This window comes from Pan paniscus, chromosome 1 (assembly GCF_029289425.2).
Source record: "Pan paniscus chromosome 1, NHGRI_mPanPan1-v2.0_pri, whole genome shotgun sequence".
NCBI classification, from domain to species: Eukaryota; Metazoa; Chordata; class Mammalia; order Primates; family Hominidae; genus Pan; species Pan paniscus.
The window spans coordinates 152,499,998-152,523,776 of record NC_073249.2 but is presented as its reverse complement, the minus strand read 5'-3'; the positions used below and the strand labels follow the sequence as shown (position 1 = coordinate 152,523,776).

The window sequence follows — 23,779 nt, the reverse complement described above, 5'->3', positions numbered from 1 at the left end:
TCTTCCAATCACTCCCCTAAAGTAGGTTACCACTGCCTTCTTGTGGCATAGTCGTTTTGCCACTTTCTGCACTTTATATAAATGAAATGCTATGCTATGTACTTCTTTGTGTCTGGCTTTTTTCAGCCAACAATATGTGAGATTCATTCACATTGTTGCAGGCAGTTGTAGATTGTTCATTCTTATCATTGTATAGTATAATGTTTTGTGACTATATCACAATTTTTTAATTCATTCTACTGTTCATGAGCATTTGGATAATTTTCAATTTGGGGCTATTAAGAGTACTGTGTTATGAACATTCATATATGTAGATATATGTCTTTCGTTGAATATATGGTTGCATTTCTATTAGATATAAAGGTGTTCTACTTTGTATTAAAAAATCTAGGTAGCTCTATATCTTAATATCAATTGGAAAATCTTAAATTTTCTGAAATCTCAGGAGGCCTTACTAAATTCTACCTCCTCAACACATTGCATTTATTCAAGTGATTCTCAGACAGTGACTCTCAAGAAATGTGAGCTTCAGCGTAAGACTGTTTACAAAGCATTAGTCTTCCGGAAGGCAGCTCAGAAATTGCTGCTGCAGCTATCTCTTCACAGGGGTTGGCTTTGTTTGTTTTTAGCTGATTGAGAATGATAGTTGAAAACTGGCTTTACTTTTATTTTTCATGGAATTCCACACTTCTATGAAACAATGAATCATTGTGTAAGCTTCTAAGATTTCCTATGAAATGTCAACAAAGATCCTTTAGCTTAGAGGACTTGCCCACTGGCCTCTTCAGCATATGCTGTATTTGTCACCGTATTTGTTCAAACTAATGTGCCAGGCATCAGTGTTGCATTCCATTATTACTATGAATTTTAAAAAATTGAATGTTGTTGCTGAGAAGACAGATGGATGTTTTGCAAATGTTCTAGGGCAAAGCAAGTCAAATGACAAATGGAATTGTTGCTATTTTTCTCTTCCTAAAAAAATGTTGCATTGTTTTCATGTGTTCAGGGAGAACTGAAGTGGCCTTGTTAATATTGTCAGCAGTGCACCTGTCCCTGTATCCTTTGAAACAAGAAGTGCTTCCCTGCCTCCTTGGAGAGGGAATCACTATATTAATTGATATAGTATACTAAGGAGTTCCCTGAGCAATTTGGAGGTAAAGCTGAGGAAGGACTAAAACTCTACTTGATGTAAGAATGGCCCCATCATGATTTACCATGTACCCTATCCTATCCCGGGAGAGATAAACAAGAAGGGAGCTTCACAATCAAGGGTGTCTATTTGAATAGGTGTACTTTTGGATACGCCCAATTTAAATAGTTCATCCTAGTCTAATCTCTTAACAGAAAACCATGCAGTCTTTCTCAGCAGCACCCATCTCTATCTGAATGGCTCTAAGCCAAATTTTTCACCTGAGCCAAGCTAAATTTTAGCTTACCTTCTTTCTACTATTCTGATATGGCACATTAAAGTGTGATTTGGAGTTCTGGAAGAGTTATATATTCTCTTTTGGAATGCTTTCAGAAAAGGGTTTACTCACTATGGTTCCCTGTGGAATCAGATATAAAGAATGCTTTCTATTTGCGTAGCCCTTCTAACCTAAATATCAAAATCAATCTTGAAAATAGTTTTCCTGGTGACCTTCATCCTACACAGAAGCCACTGTTTAAGTTTCAATATTTATCTGCCAGCGTGCTTAGAGCTCCAATTTTACAATATTTAGAGTGTCTCCCCTCCCCATCTCTCCCCTTCTTCGTTTCTACTATTCCAATCTGAAAGTGTAGCGATCGCTGTCTCACTCACTTGGATTTGTTCTGCCCTTTTCCTGTGGTACAAAGGACCTGCATGAATCAATTTAAATTGGTCAGAAGAAATAGCCAGCAGCCTGCTTATGTTCAAATCCTCTGCCCTAATCACCAGTATGGAAAACCCATTGAAAAGACCTACACATAATCTTACATCCATTGCATTAAAGATGAAACTGCCGAATTGAAAAGATCTCAGCCAATTAGAATTGAACACATAGCTCAATAGTGTGTCTGGCAGTTAGATTTGAAAAGGCTGCCTTTGACAAAGAAAAGCACTCCTTTATGTCAGGCTGTTTAGGGTCAGAAAATAACCTAAACTAGAAACAGAACTAAAAACTTCTTATTCGTTTCAGTACTGACACCAGTTAAAGTAATATACAGAGGCTCCTATCACAATATCTAATTACCCAGAATACAATATTTGTATACAGCAAAGGCGCCTAATTCACAGTGACAGGAAGCTGGAGGTGGAGAATTAGTGAATAAGTGAGCAAAAACAATAAAAATCAAGGCTCCTGTACCATGATATATACTTTGTTCATTCCTTTTGACAAGTGTAGTATTGTGTGAATTATTTGTAGTAAATGTACTATAGTGTATTCTCTGAAAGTAATGAAATCTTACAGTCATGAGTTTCCACAGTTTTTAGACAGTAAAAAAATAACTGACAAATGAGGGTGGGAGAGGAGTACAAGTAAGAAGAGATAGATTCATTAAATTATTTGATAAATTTTCACCAATAGATTATGAACTCTCAGGCTTTTTCTATATTGAATTCCTATCTATTTCAAGTTTAGTTACTTAGTTTAGTGATACTGGTTTAGTGTGCAAGAGTGGATTGGGGTAAGGAATCCATGTGTGAATTTTTGTTTTCGTATACTGGTTATCTTCTTACATGTTTAGCTGCTCTCTTTTAAAAAAAATAAGTAAGTAAAATAATCTCAACTGTCATTAGAATGGAAAAACCTTCATCATTGCAGGGAAATAACTCACAAAAGTGTTTTTGAAATATAATAACATAAGAATTCACATACTTAAAATGGATAGTAAAAGAGAACTTACATTCATTGAGTATCTTTTACAGATGCATATATATGTATATATAATTTAATCAAAATAACCCTTTAAATTTTTATTATCTTTGTTTTATAGATAAAGAGATTAAGACTTAGGGCTGTTAAGTCACACTTGCCCAATCCATGCAGTTGTTGAGTAGAGAGGCAGTACCAAATAGGAGGTCTGTCTTGTTGTAGAATTCAAGCTCTTACCAACACACTGTAAAATTAGATCTAAGCCAAAACTCCATCCTTATTATTTAATGACCTTGTGCAAGTCCTTTAACCTCTTTCAGCATTTACCCTCAAATTCAAAATGAGGATATTAATAACCACTTTACAGAATTCTGACGAGATTTAAGGATAAGATTTAAGTGCTTGGCACATAACAGAGTCTCAATAAGAATGGCGGCAGCTCTTATTGGTAAGTGCAGAGCAGAGATTCAATCGAATCCACATAACTCCCAAATTTCATGGTCTTTCCTAATTTATAACATGTACAGTTAGAAATTATAATATATTAGGATAATAGGAATCCGCTATAAACCCTCTGATGAAGGGCTTATATTCCTGCCAAACGCCTCTGGACAATCCCTGCATATATAAAAGTGTGTGTTGTTTTGTTATATTGGTATTTCTTATTTATGGCTCAAGTTATACCATTAATTTTAAGCCTCAGAACTGAAGCAAAATAAAGGAGATTTTGAAAATAACTAATCAAAATATTATGAAAGTAATCCAAAGACATTATTCTAATGTGCATAGTTGCATGCAAATACATAAAACAATATTTTAAAACTATAGCACAAATTTGCAAGCCTCTTTCCTACAGCAGGGTTTTTCTCCACAGTCAAGGAGGAATGTCAAAGAATTTGTGATCATATTTTCAAACCACCATACCAACTGACTGCTTGATTTCTTTGCTTGGATATCTGAGGACCCTGCAAAACTCAACAAGTCCAAAATTGAACTTAACATTTTTTTTTGTCCTCATGATTCTCTTTCTTGTACTATGTATCCTTTATTCAATCAGCCATTTAATGGTATTACCATCCACTTTGTCACTTAGGTCAGAAATCTTGACTGATGCTTGATTACTTTTTCCTCCTCAACTTCTCCTCCCACCACACATCCTATCGATTCAATCAAAAAGTCTTCTTTATTTTGCTTAATAAGTACATTTTTAATCCATCCTTTTTTCTTTTTTTTACTATCACTATTTTAATTCAGACCCTCATAATACTTCTTCTAATCCATTTTAATAACCTCATAACTGCCCTTTTTTGTCCTCAGCATTTTGAAATTTTCCAACTGTAGACTGAGAGATATATTCAAGGTGCAAATAAGGCCGTATTATTCCCCAGTCTAAAACCTTTCTCTGATATACTATCACCCATAAGAAAAAGTCTCAGCTTGATATCATAACACACAGAGACTTTATTGTCTTGTGTACTTCTTGCCTCTTGAACCTCATATCCTCTTACTCCTGTTACATGGGCAACCCCACATGCCACAACCATCATCATATTCGCTAGATCACCAACATTCACTCAGTGTTCACTCTCTGCCATGCTTGTTCTAAATACTTCACATATATTAACTCATCAAATCCACATAATAACCCTGTGAGGCTGTGTCACTTCACATAATAGGAATAGTATAAAACTGCTCATTCATCCTTACATATGTCATGTTATTTCATGTTTCCAAGACTTTTATCATGGCAGTCCAATCTGCCTTTATGTCCTCTCTGTCCTCTCCATGTCACCCCATTCTTTAAATTTCTGATTGCCACTTGGTCTTCAAGACTTAGTTTATGGAAGTCTCCTAGTCTTATTGAATATTTCTAGAAAGTCTTCCCTGACATTCCAGCCTAGCACATACATCCTTTCTTTATATTTTTTTTTTTATGTGCTCATCTCTTTCTCTGTGTTTACCACTTTATACTGAAACACTCTCTTCTCTTACCAAATTGTAAACTTCTTGAGAGCAAGCATTTGGGCCTTTAATTCATTGTCTTCCAAAAATTTGAATTCAGTGGATGACTCCTAATAGATATTCATGCTTGTTGAAATCAGTAAGAGAGACAGGAAGAAAATATTTTGACAACATTCTTTTCCATGTTCTGCTACATGGCATCTGGTGAGTTGATATTCTAAGAAATACTAACTACCACTTTTCTGTTGTCTCTGTAACTATTTCTGTAAATATCATAGGTTCCTTATTAACTGCACAGTCATAATATTCAAATAAACAGGCAAAATATTTTAAAGTATGTTCTAAAGCTCCTCTTTCCATGCATTGGAACTGCAAAAATTTTCTTCTGGTTGGAATGCTTTTCTCTTACCTTTTTGCTTAATGAGTTTGTCCTCATCTTTCAAGTTGAGCTTAAAAGACAGTCTCAACTATCCTGACTCTTCCAGACTGTTGTAAGATTCACCATTATACACATTCACATCATGTACCTTTTCTTCCTAGAGCTTGGCTAAATAAAATTTGAGTGAAATTATATTTATATAATTTTTTCCACTAGATAGCATTGAATATAAAAGTAAATAATATTTCTTTTTCAACCCTCTCTCTCATACCTAGTACCATTCATTCGTTCAACAAAAATGTATTGCCAACCTAATGTGTGATAGACACTGTGCTAGGAACAGTAAAACAGATAATACCTCCCTGATCTTAGGAAGTTTGCATTTTTAACTTGAAGACACAGGCTGCAAGCAAGAAAGCAAATAGAAAATATGGGTTAACAATAAGTGCTATGAATAAAATAAAAAGGAAATGCAATGGTGAACACAAAATTTAAGGATACTATCTAAAATTGAGTAATCATGGAAGGGGAAGGTCTCTCTGGGAAGGTGTTATTGGAGCTGGCCCCTCATAGGTGCACAATGAATATTTAAGGAAGAAAAGAAAAGAGAAAGGAAAGCAGAATGAGAAAAAGAGAAAAAGGAAGGATAGCTAAATAATTTAGTTTGGATATAAAAATATCTTGGCAAAAGCATTCATGCCTGTGGATTCTTCTCTTAAGGTAAAGGACCAGTGACATCCTTACTGGGGCCTGCTGATTAAGGAACAAGAATAATGGGTCAAAGGGGATGTGAGTTCCCTCTCTGTGATATAAAATTAGGACATCTTTCATATTTAAGTGATGAGAAGATGTAGCAAGCCAGAAATTTTTGTCGCCTCTGATCTAATAATGAACAGTATATGGGACCAGGGTGGTCAGGAGGAAGATGAGCCATTGAAGGGCAATTGTCCAAAGCCACCCTCTGATTCCACTTTTCAATGCTTCTGGAAAGTGAGTTTTTAACATAATGGGAAGGGGATATATTAAAATATTGAACAAAGCCTAATATTTATCATTACTGTGAAAGTTTCATTATTTGGGCCAGGTATAAAGCAAGGCCTAGGCTGTTCCTTTGATGACCTGGGCATGTGAGACATGAGGTCAATGAGAATTCCTTCTGTAACTGAGACTAAATCTCCATGTTCTCTATCCAGCCGTGAACCCAAAGGGTCTCTGAGTCACCAAATCATGGAGGTCTTAGTACTGGTGTCATTTACCACTAATCTCCAGATCTAGTTCTTAAAATATTCTCATAGCAAGAGATTAGAATCAGCTTTCATTGTTTTTAAATTAAAATTGTGGGGGACAGAGAGACAACCTTATAGGGAGATAAACTGTACTTCCCTTCTTAAATAATTATAAAGCATCTATTGTATATATGACTATGATGTAGATATTAAATTGTCTTTGTAACAGTCTCTTGGATTGACTTGTCATCTTAAACAAAACTTAGGTTTTAAAATAACTATTAAGAAAGTTGAAAGCAAAGAGGATTTAAGAGGGGGAGAAATCACACCAAATATAAGAAGTAAAGGAACACAAGTAGACAAATTATAGGGAAAGCACTGAATTTGGAGAATACACACAGGACTGAAAGAGTGAGGAGCAGGAAATGAAAGAGATTTCAAGCTGGGAGAAGAATCACATTTGCCAAAACCCTCAGGTGCTCCAGTGAATAATACTCTAAAAGTGCAGATCATCATTAGAGCTGCATTAGGCTAATAACATAGCGACCTTCTATTTTGGTAAAATGCTTGGGTGTAGATAGTAAATTCTTAAATATAGGAAAACATTTTATTTAATTAGTGGAAGTTTGATTATCTCTGGAGGTATTCCATTAGTGTGCCTTGGTTATCTGGGTGTATGCATTATCAGGAGTTTGGCTTAACAAGTCCATTTAGTGAGCTCCATTAAGGTTTATTTTTCTGCTTAACTCCTTGTGGCCAAGTGTCCAGGAGCTGGGCTTTAGTGGGTTTCGGGTTTCTTTGCATGTACTTTAATGGCTTGTCAGAGCAGTTCTAGTCATGGAAAATTTCCCATACGTGGGTGCCTTAGCCCACAGTTAGCAGGAGGTGGGAAATCAGGCAGAGATGCCTTCCAGAGCTGAAGGGGCCTCTTGGCATTTCCCTGGCAGCCTCATGCTTATCATCAGCCAGAACCCAGGCACTCATTAGGCTCTTGATGAAAAGCATCCCAAAGAAAATGCCAGCAAATTGTGCCACTGTGCTGGCAGGAAATGAAAACTGCTCAGAGCAAGTGGAGCCAAGAGAGCTGTTGAAATGAAAGGTAACATCAAGGGTGTGATCACTAACTGACACAGGCGCTCAGGATTCAGGATGCAACTTTCTGCTTCACTGGGGAAAGCATGAGGCCCTCTCGTCTGTCAGCCGATGTCAATTCTATATAGGGGCTGAGACAGACTGGAAGGTGGGCTCTGTGAATTAAGCTTTGTTGTGCTTGGGTAAATGTAGGGGTTTGGGTTGTTTTTATTCCCCCAAGAAGTGTCTCCTAGGAAAAACAGAAATAAGAAAAAGTTTTTGTTTTTGTGTTTTTCCTGGGCCCAAACACTTGAAGACCAAATTAAGTAAAAGGAAGATTCCAAAAGCACTATAGGTCCTATTAATGTGGGATTAGACAGTGTGAAGGGAGGAAAAAATAAATAAAAAATAAAAAAATAACCTTAGAATCTGTGACTCTAGCAAGGAACAGATGAGGGGTATTATTATTATTATTATTATTATTATTGTTATTATTATTATTATTATTTTAGAGACAGGGTCTCACCCAGGTCTAGCCCAGGCTGGAGTGCAATGGTGTGATTGTAGCTCACTACAATCTTAAACTCCTGGGTTCAAGTGATTCTCCCACCTCAGGCTGCCCAGTAGCTGGGACTACAGGCAGATGCTACCATGCCCCACTAATTTAAAAAAAAATTTTTTTTTAGAAATAGGGGTCATGCTATGTTGCCCAGCCTGGTCTTCAACTCCTGGCCTCAAACAATCCCCCCACCTCAGCCCCACAAAACACTGGGGTGTGAGTCAAGACACTCAGCCAAATTTTAATTCCAAAGGAATTTTTGGTCTTTAGTACTACTTTTATCCTGAGGTTAAAATGGCCACCAAAGCTAGAAAAGAAAATGCTCAACAGCAGGCAGCACCAACACACAAGCAAGGCACAAGCACACTGAAATATTCATGAAACTGGATGTGGTAGGTAGAGTAATGCCCCCTCAAAGATGTTCAGCTCCTGTTTACTGGAACTGTAAGCAGGCTGCCTTACATGGGGAAGAATCAAGGAGGTAGAGTAATGCCCCCCGCCACCCCCAAAGATGTTCAGGTCCTGTTTGTTGGAACTGTAAGTAGGCTGCCTTACATGGGGAAGAATCAAGGTTGTTATTTAGCTGACTTTAAGAGATAGATTATCCTGGATTATCCCAGTGGGCTCATTGTAATATGGAAAAGGGGGGCAGAAGCAGAGGTCAGAGCAATATGATATGAGGACTAAGCCAACCATTGCTGGCTTTGAAGCAATAGGAAGGGGGCTACAAGCCAAGGAATGTGGGTGGCCTATAAAACTTGGAAAAGTCAAGGAAACCGATTATCTCCTAAGGCCTCTAGAAAGAAATGCAGTCCTGCTGACACCTTGATTTCAGCTCAGAGAAAACCATGTTGAACTTTTGACCTCCAGAATTATAAGATAATAAATTTGTATTGCTCAAGTCACTATCTTTGTCATAACTAGCAATAGCAGCAATAGAAAATGAATACACTGGTATTTAGAAGATTCGTCTGAAATTCCAAAAAGGAGTTTCCAAGTTCACCTACAATTCTTGGGGCAAAAAGTAAAGTGTAAAAGCAGTGACAAGACCCAAAATGCACACTGATGTGTTAGAACTGTAAGGCATATTACATACATCATCTTAGTTAATCTTTACAACAATCTTACAAGGGTGGATTATTGTTTCTAACCTGTAGATGAGGATCTTTTTAAAAAGTAAAACAGATCATATCCTTTAACTAATTAAAATGCTTCAGGGGCTCCCCATCTCGCCTACACTACACGAAAATCTCATCTCCTTATCCTCACCTGTAAAGCTCTACATCAGTCGCAGTCAAAGTGCAGATTGCTGATGAGCATCACCTGGGACCTTGTTAGAACCACAACAATCAGCCCCTACTACAGACTTTTTCAATTGTGATCTATTGGGACAGGGCTTGGGAATCTGTTTGAACTTGCACTTCAAGTGATTCTTATACATAGTAAAAAAATTTGAGAAGCACTACTCCACGTGAAGTACACTTGCCTACCTCTCCAACCAAATCTGATACCACTCTCATCCTTGCTTGTGTACCCACACTGGCCTTTATTCATTCTCTAAACATGTTATGTTTGCTCCCATCTTGGGACTACTACATTATCTATTCTCTCTGCCTATTAGGTGCTTCCCCTAGAAATTAGTTTGTTGGCTAATGTCCTTAAATTAGTCTTAAGGTTTCCCTGATCGTGAGCTCACTACAGTCCAAAGAAAGAATGCCAATGAGACTGCCCCCCACGTCATTTCATTATAACTTATGCCTATGATTTGAGAAAATTAGAGATCCACCAGTCATGAATAGAAAGCTGGAGATGATAAGAAAATAGACACTAGTTTTTAACTATGTAGATTTAAGTTTTGCTACCAGTTTTAGCAATTGTAATCACAATGCTTTTTTTTTTTTTTCCTCGAAGAATCTTAACCTTGTTACCTTTGGAAAAGCTTTTCGTGTTTGTAAATACCATGATTTTTCCACCTCATGATCTTGAATGCACTGTTCATTTAAAGTTTTTGGGGAAGGGAAGATTTGAAAGGCAAGCAAATCTCAGCATATACTCTCTACATAAGCTAGATGTATGCTTAACCCATGTTAACTACAGATCCTTTGTGATGGATAAGTATTTATGCTTTTTCAATTCCTTAAATTTGCCAGTTTTACAATAAGCTCTGTTGTATTTCACAAATCCTATGGCAACATCTTTAAGGTTGGCTGTTTTTCTCTTTTGTAAATTAGCTTCATAGATTATTTTTATAGTGAACGCATTAAAATAGTATTGAAGTTTAATTTTATTGAAAAACATTGCATTACTCAGAGGATCATTTGGCATTTTTTATCCTTCACAATCATAAGCCCCTAGTGTAACTAGTAAACACTAGATTGTTGGTGGTGTTATAATAGAAAAGTATTTCTCATATAGCACTCCAGGGTGGGCATTTCTGGTCAGTGGATGGCTTTCTTCCAACCCTCAGAGCTTCAGAGCCTTCTGCATCTAGCCAGCAAATGGGAAGAGTAGAGAAGGCTCACCTGTTTCTTAAGGCACAGACCTGGAAGTTACTTCACTTTTGCTCATATTCCCTTCATGAAAATATGTCGCAAGGCCACAGTTGATTGCAAGGTACATAGGAAAATGTCACTGGGTGGGCAGCCATTCCCAGTGACAAAATCACCCTGTGAAAGAGGAGTACAAATATTGGCAGGCAGCCAGCTGTCTCTAAAAACCTATGTAAATTATCTTAGTGCTGCATAATACTACAATACTGAATCAAATGTACGCTCAATCACAGCAAATACATCTCTCTTTCCTGATTACTGTATGTACTTTTTGCCCTTTTAATAGTGCCCTTATTATATATTCCCATAGTACTTAGTATTGCCTTATTTAGAAATCCTCATCATTTTTCTGATTATTTGTTCAACTACATTGTAAGCTTCTTAAGGGTAAGACCATAGTCACTTTGTTCACTGCATCACCAGTACCCATTCCCAGTAGAGTGCCTGACATAGTGCTTCGCATATGGTAGTCAAGAAATTATTTTGAACCAAAGAATGAATGAACTAAATTTCTATTGCAATACATTACCTCTTATGATTTGTCCTATGTTGTAAGCTACTTCCAATAATTTTTGGATTTGAGAGTAGACTGAATAACTTAAACAAAATTTAGGACTCTTTGTTCTTTGTATCTTTTCATAAAGGGCATGATGCCATTGTCACACTCCTGAAGCATTATAAGAGACCACAAGATGAATTGCCCTGTAATGAATATTCTCAGCCTGGAGGAGGTACCCCTTTTCTTATTCAGTTTTCATTGTTGTATAATATATTGTGCCTAAAGGTAAACCTGTGTTTCTGTTACTATCATTCTTTCAGGGGTTAGGGAGGAGGGCATAGCCTATGTCAGATTAGATTTATTTTAAGTAACCTTATGTCTGGGAGAGGCCGAACATAAAGAAGCCTCCATTTCAGCTATTTTCTAACTCACCAATCTGCAGCTCCTCCAAGTTTAACATTTCCCAGACTGGATGTTTATGAGGCTTGTGCATGACTAGGAAGGCCTGGATAAGCTGAGAGCAGTCATTTTCCATTTCAGTAATCTATTACTGAATACTCATATCCAGAGACAAATTAAATCTGCTAGAGTCTGCTACAACTTGGATTTTCTAAAAAATCTTTTTATGCACTTTCTAAATAAACACTTGCAGTACAATTTCAGTATCCAGAGAAAGATTTGGGCCTGAAGCGATAGTTTTACTTCGTTTCGTCACCTGCTTATTTTTATAATGTTGAACTTTTATGTAGAAAAAAATGATCGCTACTTTCAACTCTATTATATAATTTAATTTCTAGATGGCTCCTATGTGTCTGTTCCATCACCCTTGGGGAAGATTAAAAGCATGACAAAAGGTACTTATAATCTGGGACAATTGTTATATTTAATTACTAAGGATAACTATTGCTTCAAATGTAATTTTCAATTTTGTTTTACATATTACAAATGATGACTATTTTACAAGCACAACAAATATTATTGACAGACCGTTCTTTTCATAATTAACCTTACCCTTTATCTCCTTTCAGTGCATAAAGATATAATAACAGTGAAAATTTCACATGACTATTAAAGAAAAATCAAATTCTCACTGGACTGTTTAGATGTTTCTGTTTTTTATAAAAATGAATTATAAATATTAATATTTCTTTAAGGAGAATTGGGACTAGAAAACATATGTGAAAAAATATATATTATTTTTCAAAATATCCCCAATAAGTAATACTTTGGGACCATTTTTGAATGTATGCTTCACACAGAAATGAATAACATTGGACCAGGAAAGTAAAAACTTTGATTCAAATGTAAATATATATTTAACTATTTGGAATTTAAATTCCAAATAGTTTCCTTAGAATGTAGAATGAGTGTTTCCTTAGAATGATTCATACGCTTATTTCCTGTCATTTAATTGGCATCCCTTTGAGGTTAGTTTATGGATATTTGGCTAAGCCTATTGGAATAGACTGAAGAGAGTTACCAGATCAGAACCTTTATCATAATGTGATACGGACTGGACTCCAGGGTTGCCATGTCATGCAGGAATAGATCAGGAATAGACCTTCAGCCCTGGTAACAAGGAGTGAGTAGATCAGGAATAGACCCTTAGTGCTGGTAACCAGATCAGGAATAGACCCTTAGCCCTGGTAACCAGATCAGGAATAGACCCTTAGCCCTGGTAACAAGGAGTGAGTAATCAAGACATAGAACTAACATGATTTTAATGCAGGGGGGTACGGATCATTTGGGTTAAGGTTTTAGCATCTTTAAGTAGTCAATTACAGTTGGAAAATTAAAAATTAAATGTTATTAGGAAATTATGTTTTTAGTTAAATATATATATGCACGTGTATACACATCCATGTGTGTGGTTTTTACCTTAAAAAATAAAATGACAATTTCTGTTTGCAGAGAAGGCAGATATTCTCCTCCTAAGAGCTGGATTGCCTTCACATTTCCATCTTCAGCTCTCAGAAATTGAGTTCCATGAGATTATTGGCTCAGGTAACCTAAAATAAATAAATAAAGGTCCAGTTTAGTTGAATGAGTTTAAGTTAATATGTGTTTATTTATTTATTTTAAACAATTGTAGGTTCTTTTGGGAAAGTATATAAAGGACGATGCAGAAATAAAATAGTGGCTATAAAACGGTAAGCAAGCAAATGAAAAAATTTAACATCCAGGTGGAATTGTGACCTTTGAGAAGCATGTGCATGGCAAGCCCCTTGTTTGGATCCATCTGTTTACTGAAGATTTTCTGTTGCTGCCATTTCCAGTTATCGAGCCAATACCTACTGCTCCAAGTCAGATGTGGATATGTTTTGCCGAGAGGTGTCCATTCTCTGCCAGCTCAATCATCCCTGCGTAATTCAGTTTGTGGGCGCTTGCTTGAATGATCCCAGCCAGTTTGCCATTGTCACTCAATACATATCAGGGGGTTCTCTGTTCTCCCTCCTTCATGAGCAGAAGAGGTATGGGTCTTTTGTTCTGATTTATCCTTGGACATTCCATAGAAACTACTCTTGCAATACTTCAGAGGGTTTCCCATTGGATGAGCCTTCACCTTTTGAAATCTGAGTGCTGCTAGCAAGTGTGTCATTTTTAATATCGCTAATAATTTATGCCTAATAACTGTTTCAATGAATAGAAATACTTTATGCTTTCTTAGCAGAAATTCAGTTGAAGATAACAAATTTAAGGAATTTAAATTGGAAACTGGAGCTTAAAATAATTAGGCTAAATTTGAAATACTGATAAAGACAATATATGTAAGCTCAGAATAAAATAAACTTTTAAAAAAGTGATCTTGCACAAATCCAATGTGAATTCACTTTCTGAGTTTATGCATATAGTAATTAGAATGTAGTTTCATACAGTGATTAAAATAGATTTCATTTTACAATATTACAAAGAAATTAAGTATAGTATTATAAATAAATTATAAAACCAAGTATAATATCTTAAACAAGAGATGCAGTATATCTTAATTGATTCATAATTAAGCATTTTCTGATGTAGGAAAGCTATTCAGATTTGTTGAATTTCTAGCTTAACCTTCAAGAAACAAAAAATGATTAAGATGATATAAAATAACAACTCTCACACATCATTTGCTTTTTTGATATTCGTTTTGACCATTTCATCTCTGTTAAATCTATTTTTAAATTCTAGGATTCTTGATTTGCAGTCTAAATTAATTATTGCAGTAGATGTTGCCAAAGGCATGGAGTACCTTCACAACCTGACACAGCCAATTATACATCGTGACTTGAACAGGTATTTTTTTCCTAAATAATGAACTCAGAAGGGTATGACTAACTGGGAGTTTAAGACAGATTTCAGTGAAGATACATTTTAGACTTATTGCAGATCAGGGTACTCTGTGGTTAAGAGGACAGGCTACCATAAGCTTAGGTGATAGAAAGTTTTGTCATTGTCTTTTAAGGAGTAGAAAGCTGTATAACTGCTTCTCAGGGATCTCTTAAATCTATGAAGAATATTCACAAATATAGTAATATCTGTAACATGCACCAGCTAACTAGTTCCCAGGTCAGTAAGGTCACATCAAGCAGTGAGCTAAATGGCTATTAAAAAATGATATGTCTCCTATAAAGTGAAGTGTTGGAGTAGCTCCTGATATAAAATTATCTGAAACGTACTTTGTGCTACCGTAAATTCAGCTTAACCACAACAGCTTATTTACGTAGTTATCAGGTAAAGAGGATTTCATGTGAAACAAATATGAAATCAGAGTGTTCCAGTGGTGGAACCCCAAGTGACCTCAAAACTTTTCCTAAATAGTGAAAACTTTCTCTGAGTAAAGTCTTATAGGAAAGGCCAATATACAAAATGGAGCAGTGTTGGGTGAAGGTAAAGTGGGGAGGAGAAAACTCTATTTACTTCCCATTTCCCACTGCTAAGGAGAGAGATTCCTGCACCACCTCTGTGGAAGCCCAAAGGTGCTGTAGAGAATAGTTGGACAAACACTGATTTAGTTTATGAAGCAAGTCAGATTATTCCACATCAATCACTTTCATTTTATGATAGTCAATAAGATTCAAATAGATTGTGTATATGGTCCTTTATAGAAGGTTTACAGTTCTGAAGCTAGTAAATATTGATTACTCTAGTCAGTCATTTGGTCAACAACTATGTTTGAACATATATGTTTAAAGACTATTTTCAGCACAGTAGAGCTTACAAAGTGGGACGTTCATAGACTACATTCAAGGAGTTTTCACACTCTATGTAGAGGAGAAAAATATTTACCTAAATGTATTTGAGGTATAAAATAATAAGTTATATACAAGATTTAGTACAAAAATTTCAGGAACAAGAATATTAATTGCTTCTGAGGATTCTAACAACAACTCTATGGAAGGGATGACATATGAGCTTGGTCCTGAAAGATGGGTAGAGTTTGGAAGAGCATCCTATAGGCTTAGGGAAGACATAATAAAATGCATAGAGATTAGAAAGTTAAAGGTATATATAGGAACTATAGTTTCATTTTAGTATACAAAGTGTATAAATGTATGTAATGTGTATAATGTAAGAAGTGGACAACTGGAAAAAAGTATAGAAAAATAGAAAAAGAGCACAGACACCAGTGAATGCTATTACTAAGGTATTTCAGATTTTTTTTTCTGTAAGGAGACCATAAAGAGGTTTGAGCTGAAAGTCACAAATTTGGAGCTATATTATTGAAAGATGAATCCAGCATCTGGTAAAATATCAACTTGAAGGGAAAGTCAAGAAACTAGTGAGGCAGTTGTTGCAGTAATCTAGATAAGAAGTAACGAAAAGCAGAATTTCACCGGTGGCAGTGGATATGAAAGGAAGAGACATGTCAACTTTAAATAACAAAATACAGAGTTTATTCAAGCTCAAAGCTTGAGGATCATTACCCATGAGCATGGATTCAAGTTGTCCTGAATACATACTCCAATTAGCAGTGGTTACAAGATAGTTTTTAAGAAAAAAAAAAAAAAAAAGCAGTTTTTAAGTTGTTTACAAAGAATTTACATAAATAATATAAACTATTGATTGGTTGTACCTTGTTCTTTAATCAAAAATTATAGGAACATAAAGATAATGGGTAACACAGCTAGTCAGGAACAAAATGCCTTTACACTATTGCCCCAGGGAAATGGAGATTGGAGACATGACTAAAGTCCCATGCTCATGTCTCTCTGGGCCTGATAAATTTTGTGTTGCTCATACAGCTCAGACTGCCCTCAGCTATTTTTCTCTTCTCAGATAGATATGAAAGATAGGAGAGATAAATCAGTTACGTGAGTGGTAGAATCTTAAATATTGAAAGTAAATGTATATAAGTCTCAATCTATTTATAATTATTTACTAGTTTTCACATAAAAGTCATTTCTTAATTTTTAGCTATTAGTTCTTTACCTTTCTTAATTTCAAACCAAACATTTACGTTAACAAACATTTAACTATTTCAGAAACAGATTTAGATGATAAATTAGCATAATATAAACAGATGATTTTGAGTTTTAAGAGTATTATCTTTCCATCCCAAACATTTTTGCACATGGTATTAAAACAAATGAGTAATCATTGCAATAAGTAATCATTGCAAGTTTTCTCTAGCTGTAACTCTTCATTTGTGGGACCATTATATATTCTGTTGCCCTGAGTTATGTGCAAGTTGTTACCACCAGTTGTCAGGCAGGACCAAAAATATAAATGTTGATTAAAATAAAAACAGAACCTTTACTATATAGCTGATATAAGTTTATATCTACAATTTTTGCTGCCTCTAATCTAACCTAAATGCTTAATTGCATCAAAAAGTTTTTAAATCTTATGAAACACCATTTTGTAGGTGCCTTCATTATGACAGAGTCCCAAACTATTGTATCAATTATTTGTAGACTATTTTCTATCAATCTTTAATCTGGTAGCAACAGCAACACATTGTTTTTCAGATGCATGCATATGTAGCATTCTACATGGCTCAAAAGAGCCTGGGTCCTTTCCCTCAGAGAGCTTACTGCACTACTTGGCAAATAAGACATATGCCCAGAAAGCAACTAGAGTTCCACTTTATATAGAAAATAATTAAGGGTCAAAATGATGAAAGAGCAGCTTTCAGAGGATTTCAAGTAAGTCAAAGATGAAAGTAGAGTAGAATGCTTCTTAGCCTATGTGGAGCTAAACGTAGAGTTTGAAGAACAGGCATTAATCTTTTCTCAGGCTTTTCACAGCATACTAACCTCTGCTTTAGCATGGTACCTAGAAAGTCTCACTCAAAGAAGTAGAGAGAAAGATGCACATCAGAGATTGGGAAACTCATACACTTATTTGCATTTGTATTGACATGATGTGTTTATATTTTTATATTCCCCATTAGCCTGGGCAAGTCAGGGTTTCAGGGGCAGAGACTGCTCTCTTCATCTCACATTTTCTGAACTAAGCATTGTGTCTTACACAGAGAAGATGTCTAATATTTTTTAACTGAACCAAATTCTTGTGGCATTTCTATGAGTGTCATTTCATGAAGCAATGACCTAATTGGTATGACTACTTGTGTATAGCATCCAACTTGCCCAATAACTTTTATAATTTTAAAGGGAAAAGGATGTTTGAGCCCACAGGATGGGGCACTTTTATATTTGAGTTTGTGGTTGTTGCAATTATTTGAGTGAAAAAAAAGAACTCTACTTTTCCCATGGCAAGCAAAGCCAGCTGAGGGTTTTTACCATCCAGTTCTGAAAGTTAATTTTGATCTTCAGTAAATGTCCCTTGGCATCTGCAGGGGATTGGTTCCAGGACCTCTCAAGGATACCAAAGTCTGAGAATGCTCAAGTCCCTGGTATTAATTGCTGTAGCATTTGCATATTTCCTATGCACATCCTCTCCTGTACTTTAAATCATTGCAAGATTACCTATAATATCTAGTACAATGTAAATGCTCTGTAAATAGTTTTTGCACTATATTGTCTAGGGAATAATGACAAAGGAAAAAGAGTCTATACATCTTCAGTACAGACACAATCTTTAAAAAATTTTTTTGGTCCATGGTTAGTTGAATCCACAGAAGTGAAACCTATGAATTTAGAGGGCCAACTATATATACTAAGGAAAAGTTCAAGGAAGGAGTAAGAAAGTAGTTATTTTCAGTGTAAATGATGATAATGATAATACCTACCATTTATTTATCACCATATGAAAGGAGCTTTGCTAAGCCTTTTTCATGCTTTCATTTAACCACGCAACTCTATGGGATAGTTGTTATTATTTCCATTTTACAGATAAGGAAACTGACTAAAGAGACTAAGTCTGTAGTATTCTGTATCTTCTACTGTAACAACAACAGCAAAACCATGTGAGAAGAGAGAGATAGAAGGAGCGTACTGATGATATTGAATGGGCATCAGCAATATTTATCAACCTTACTCTCTGTACTTTAATCTTTTAAAAAGTCAATTCCTGTGACCCAAACAATTTCTCATATCATCTTATGCTTCTGTGTTCCTGCTTTATTTCTTCTTTCACACTCCATGTTCTGCTGGTGTGGAACAGATGTTGCATAGGAGGCATGCAGATAGGTTTTGTTTGGCCCATAGTGTTTAAATATTTTGAAAATGTTCATAATTCAAGCAGGAATGTACCTCTCTAATTTGCTGTAGACCTCACCACCTACCAACTTATATTTGGTCTAATTTATACATTAATTTTGTGGCATTGGAATTTGCTAGTCATTATTTATAGCTTAAAGGATTTAAATTTTTTACTTAATACTAGGAGCTGTGTGTTTTTCTTGGAAAAGTATATTTTTCAAATTGTTTGACACTGAAGCAGAAACATCACTGCAAACATACATGGATCAAATACATGATATTCTCCTTCTATAAAGATATAGTATTATATGTTATACTAACACTGTAAGGAATTAAATAGTGATAACCTCCATCACAAAGTGCACATGGCATTCACATGAAATATGTATATGAAATCATTTTATAAACTGTGAAGCACCATACAAAATGCATTTTTTATTACTCTTAATCCCTCATTTGTTCCCTTTAATATTGGGGATGGAAAAACACTCCACAATTAAAACCACCTTTGCAAAAACTACAACTGAGAAAATTATGACTGAAAGATCTGACTTGACTCCACTTTGCTTCTAACCGGCAAGCTGTTCTTGTTCATTCATGGACATAGGCCAAAATAACTTTGGGAGGAACTTGAAACTAAGACAATAATAGCCCTTTCACAAAACAAACCTCTTTCCTGCCTGGGGACTACACTACCTTCATAGGACTAACAAATTAGCCACAAGATTAGAAATAATGGTTTAGGAATCACATAGCTGGAGACTGAAAGATTCGAAACCTCCCCAGATTGCTTCTGGGGATAAATCACTATTACAAAACCTAAGATCAGTGCTTGAGATATTTTGCAGATGCTGTACAGGATGGCTCAGCTGCTACTACCCAGACTGATAAACTGTGTCATCTGGTCTCCTGGCCCCAGGAGACTGACTCAGCATCAAGAGGACAACTTTGACACCCTATGATATCATCTCCAACCCAACCAATCAGCAGTCCCCACTTTCAGACCCCTACCCACCAAGTTTTCCTTAAAACCCCCATCCTCAAGTTTTTGAGGAGACTGATTTGAGTAATAATAACACTCTTCTCTCCTGTACAGCTGGCTGTGCGTGAATTAAACTTTTCTCTATTGCAATTCCTGTCTTGATAAATCAAATCTATCTAGGCACCGGGCAAGGAGAACCCACTGAAGGGTTACAACGATATTCTCATACATACAGAGGTTTTTTTTATATGATATAACTAATTAGTTTGGGGTCTAGATCTGAGAAGGACTCACCTTTTTTGACTGTCAGCTTATTCTAGTGGGTATAAAGGAAAATAATGAGTGATAATTTTAAAATAGCCAACTTTCCAATGACAAATGACAGGTAATTTAAAAAGACAGAGCTGTTATGAGCTAAAAAAATCTTAATTTTGAAGATGACATTTAACTCAAATAGTGAAGATTTTAGGAAGTGCCAAAGAAAAATATTATTGATAGAAAATTATAATAGTTGCTTTTAATTTGATATATGCATTTGCCTCTCAGTTGAATGCAAAATATAAAATTCCTGCATGTAAAAAAACACAGCAATTAAGTAAAATAAACAAATTGTTAATTTTCTAATTTGTGTTCCTCAAATTCCATGTATTATAGAGTCCCTCTCCCAGCTATTTCTTTAACTTGTGACTTTTCTAATAAGTGCTTAAACAGAAAGAATTCTGCATCCATTGGCAAATATCATCTTCAGGAGACTTCTGAAGACCTGTATGCAGACCAATTAACTGATTATATTACCATACTTATAAAAGTCCTGCAAGAGAACCCATTAAAACTCTTATGAAATCCTTGACAACCCTGTATCTGTGATTCTCTAGTATAAAACCAGTCATCACAAGTAGCATTTTAAATTTTATCAATTATTTTTACTCATTTGCACTTGAAAAATGTCAATTAATTAAATAATATCAAATACTTATTGAATACATGATATGATCTAGGGTCTATGCTATGCCATAGGGATACAGGTGAGAAGGACAGATCATAACACTTGTTCCAGCAGAGCATAGAGCCTAAGGAAGCATTTACAAACCTTCCTGAAGAATCATTTGGGGGCCTTCATTAAAAAAAAAATAAAAGATTCAAAGACACTGAAGGGACTGACTGATTCAGCTTGTCTTACGTTGGGCCTGAGAATCTACACTTTTAAACAAGACTACCAATTAATTCTTATGATCTAGGAGAGGAAACATTGTTCTAGTGCAGTGGTTCTCAGTTTGGCTGCACAGTATCTAAGAGAACTTTAAGAAAATCCTGATGCTGATTACATCAGAATCTCCAGTCTTGGGGCCTACGTATCATATTTGGAGAGAGAGCACTTCAAGTTATTCCAATATCTAGGCAAGGTTGAGAATCACATTTTAGTCTGATGTCAATTATTCCTCTTGATCATTTGCCGTATAACTTCATTCTTCTCTGCTGCCAGAGTAAAGTGGGAATATTAGGGAATCAAGTCACAACGTAACTCCAAATGTTTTCAAAGTAATCACCCTAAAGTCAGTCTAATTATTCATTCATTTGTACATTTGTGTATTGACTTACTCAGTAATGAATGTCAAAGACAGAGATCCACACACCCATGGTACCTATGGCACAGAATAGGTCCCAAGATTTGGCAGTTTCCATGGGAGTTGTACCATACAAGGCTCCTCCAGAGAAAATAACTTCTAATTTATGAATGACACTAGAAAATTCCCTAGAGTGTAGAATCTTCACAAGTAGCCAAAACAGATACAAAAGTTTCAATACCAGACAATTATATTGCACATGGTTTATGTAAGTACTATATACCCATATAATACAGAATTATATGTAATAAATAGATACACATATACAGAGAAGGATTCATATATATGTGTACATATTCTATATTAGTCTAGGGTTTATAGCCTTGAATACCCACATGAACTGCAGTGTGCACTGCGGTTGTCTGATATTAAAACTTTTATTTCTGTTTCGGCTATCTGTGTAGATTCTACACTCCTGGGAACTTTCTGATATCACCCACGAATTCTAAGTAATTTGCTCCCAAGGAGCCTAGCACAGATATCACAACTCCCATGGAAACTGCTAGATCTTTGGACCTATTCTGTGCCATGGGTACCATGGGTTTGTGGATCTCTGTCTTTTTAATTCACTATTATATCAATGCACATATAAGTATACATATTTATATATAAATGCCCATATAAACAGACACATTTCCATATGTTTTTGTAATGCTTCCAGCCTTTTAAAACTAGAAGAAAGAAGTCAGCTCTACAGAGGGTGAGTTCAGGGATGATTTTCAAATCTCCTCAGCGTGAGAAATAATCACTATCATTTGGAGTACATAGAAGAAAAGTTAATTCATAATATACAATGGATGCCTTAGGGATTAGGGCTACCTGTAGTTCTGAAATGTTTATGTCCAAAATTGTAGTCTGATTTCAGATTTTCAAGTTAAAATTTTTCTTAAAAAAGCAATCAACTGCAATCAGATTCAATTTTATTACTGCTTTGAGTAATGAAAAAACTAAGCTATATAATTTATTAATATTTACAATATGAAATTCAGATTAGTTAGGGTAGTTTATCTGCTGTAACGATAGAGTCCATAACGTATAATGGTTCCAATACAATTGAAATTTGCATCTTGATTGTGTGGATGAACAGGTTGTTGAGGCGGTCCCTATCCATGATGTTACTCAGGACCCATCTTCAACGTGTGACTTCTAGGGGGTCAACCAAATTCAAGTGAGCACTAATGAGGCAAGAATATATAAGATGTACATGACATGTTGTATGGGCCAGGCATTAGCATGGCACACATTTTGTTGTTGTTGTCAGTTTAATTTTATTTTATGTATATATATATATATGTGTGTGTGTGTATATATATATATGTGTGTGTGTATATATATATATATATTTCATTTCATCACCTCAGCTAATCCCCAAGGGCATTTACACAATTCATAATGACCAATGTGACTTGACAGTGACGCTGAGGGCTTGGCATTGGGTGATACAGTCAGCTCTGTCTTGGTGGCACCATATGAGGTCCTGGGAAATGTAGTCTAGCTGTGTGCCTAGAAGAAGAGGAAATGAGTTTTAGTGGTCAGCCAGAAGTCTGTGCTACATTGACCCTATGTATACTGGTGATAACAGGTAATAGGTGTCTGAGTAATGGTTATAATTAAGAAGGCTGATCTGGATTTGCATGAATCAGTTATACAAATATAATGTTAGTTGCATACTAAATATTTTTAGTTTATTAATGTATTTTCACAATTTATGAACTAATAGCAGTAATTGGGAAATGAATGAAAACTAATAAAGCATGCTATATATGAATTAATTTTGAAATAACTCTTCTCATTCACTTTTGTTAATTTAAAAGCATGAGAATAGCTTCGGGAGTGTGGCAACATATGTCTATGAATCAAAATGTGGTCCAAGAAGAAAAACCTCATTATGACTATGTCCCTGAATTGAAATATGGCTCAAGAGGAAAAACATATAACTATATAAATATAATAGTATGAAATAGGCTATATACATTTTAAAACATTGTCATAATCTCATGCACTATATGTCAGTAAACACACATACACGCGTGCACACACACACTTTTTTTTCTTCAGGAGTAAACATTAAAATAAAAAGACTATGGCCACTGTATTTAGAGAACCTTGTACCACACCCAACAGAAGGGGCTCCTTAACCACTTAGTTCTACAAATTACTCTAATCCTATTTATGAGCTGCACTCAGTTGTTGGTGTCCAGTCATAATTTCTATCCCCATTTCTGACATGCTCAGTTTCCATATTATGAAGTCAGTCTGTCTGTCTGTCCTCAGCTCCCTGAACCTCCAGAAGAAACAGTGAGTTCTCTCTGACTCAAGTTTCTACCCATTATTTCCACAGAGATTCACTATCCAACTCTTCCTGGTTTTTCTCTGAGGGTAGATTCATCCCTGCCTCCTCAACTAATGCTCATAGTTTCCAGAGGGCCAACTGTGTCCCAAACATTCTCATGACATTTCACTTTGGTTAATATTCTCCCCCCTATACTTCACTACTAGAATGT

General features: G+C 35.6%; 1 protein-coding gene across 1 annotated transcript in view; it reads left to right on the top strand.

The window, feature by feature from the left end:
• The window catches only part of LOC100990811 (fucose-1-phosphate guanylyltransferase), a 345,681-nt gene that overhangs the window by 157,323 nt on the left and 164,579 nt on the right, over positions 1-23,779 (top strand). The window contains exons 14-19 of the mRNA XM_055117300.3: positions 11,228-11,314; positions 11,880-11,936; positions 12,994-13,086; positions 13,175-13,232; positions 13,359-13,553; positions 14,254-14,358. Coding sequence (XP_054973275.1) covers positions 11,228-11,314; positions 11,880-11,936; positions 12,994-13,086; positions 13,175-13,232; positions 13,359-13,553; positions 14,254-14,358 — 595 coding nt within the window. The remainder of the gene's footprint in view (positions 1-11,227; positions 11,315-11,879; positions 11,937-12,993; positions 13,087-13,174; positions 13,233-13,358; positions 13,554-14,253; positions 14,359-23,779) is intronic.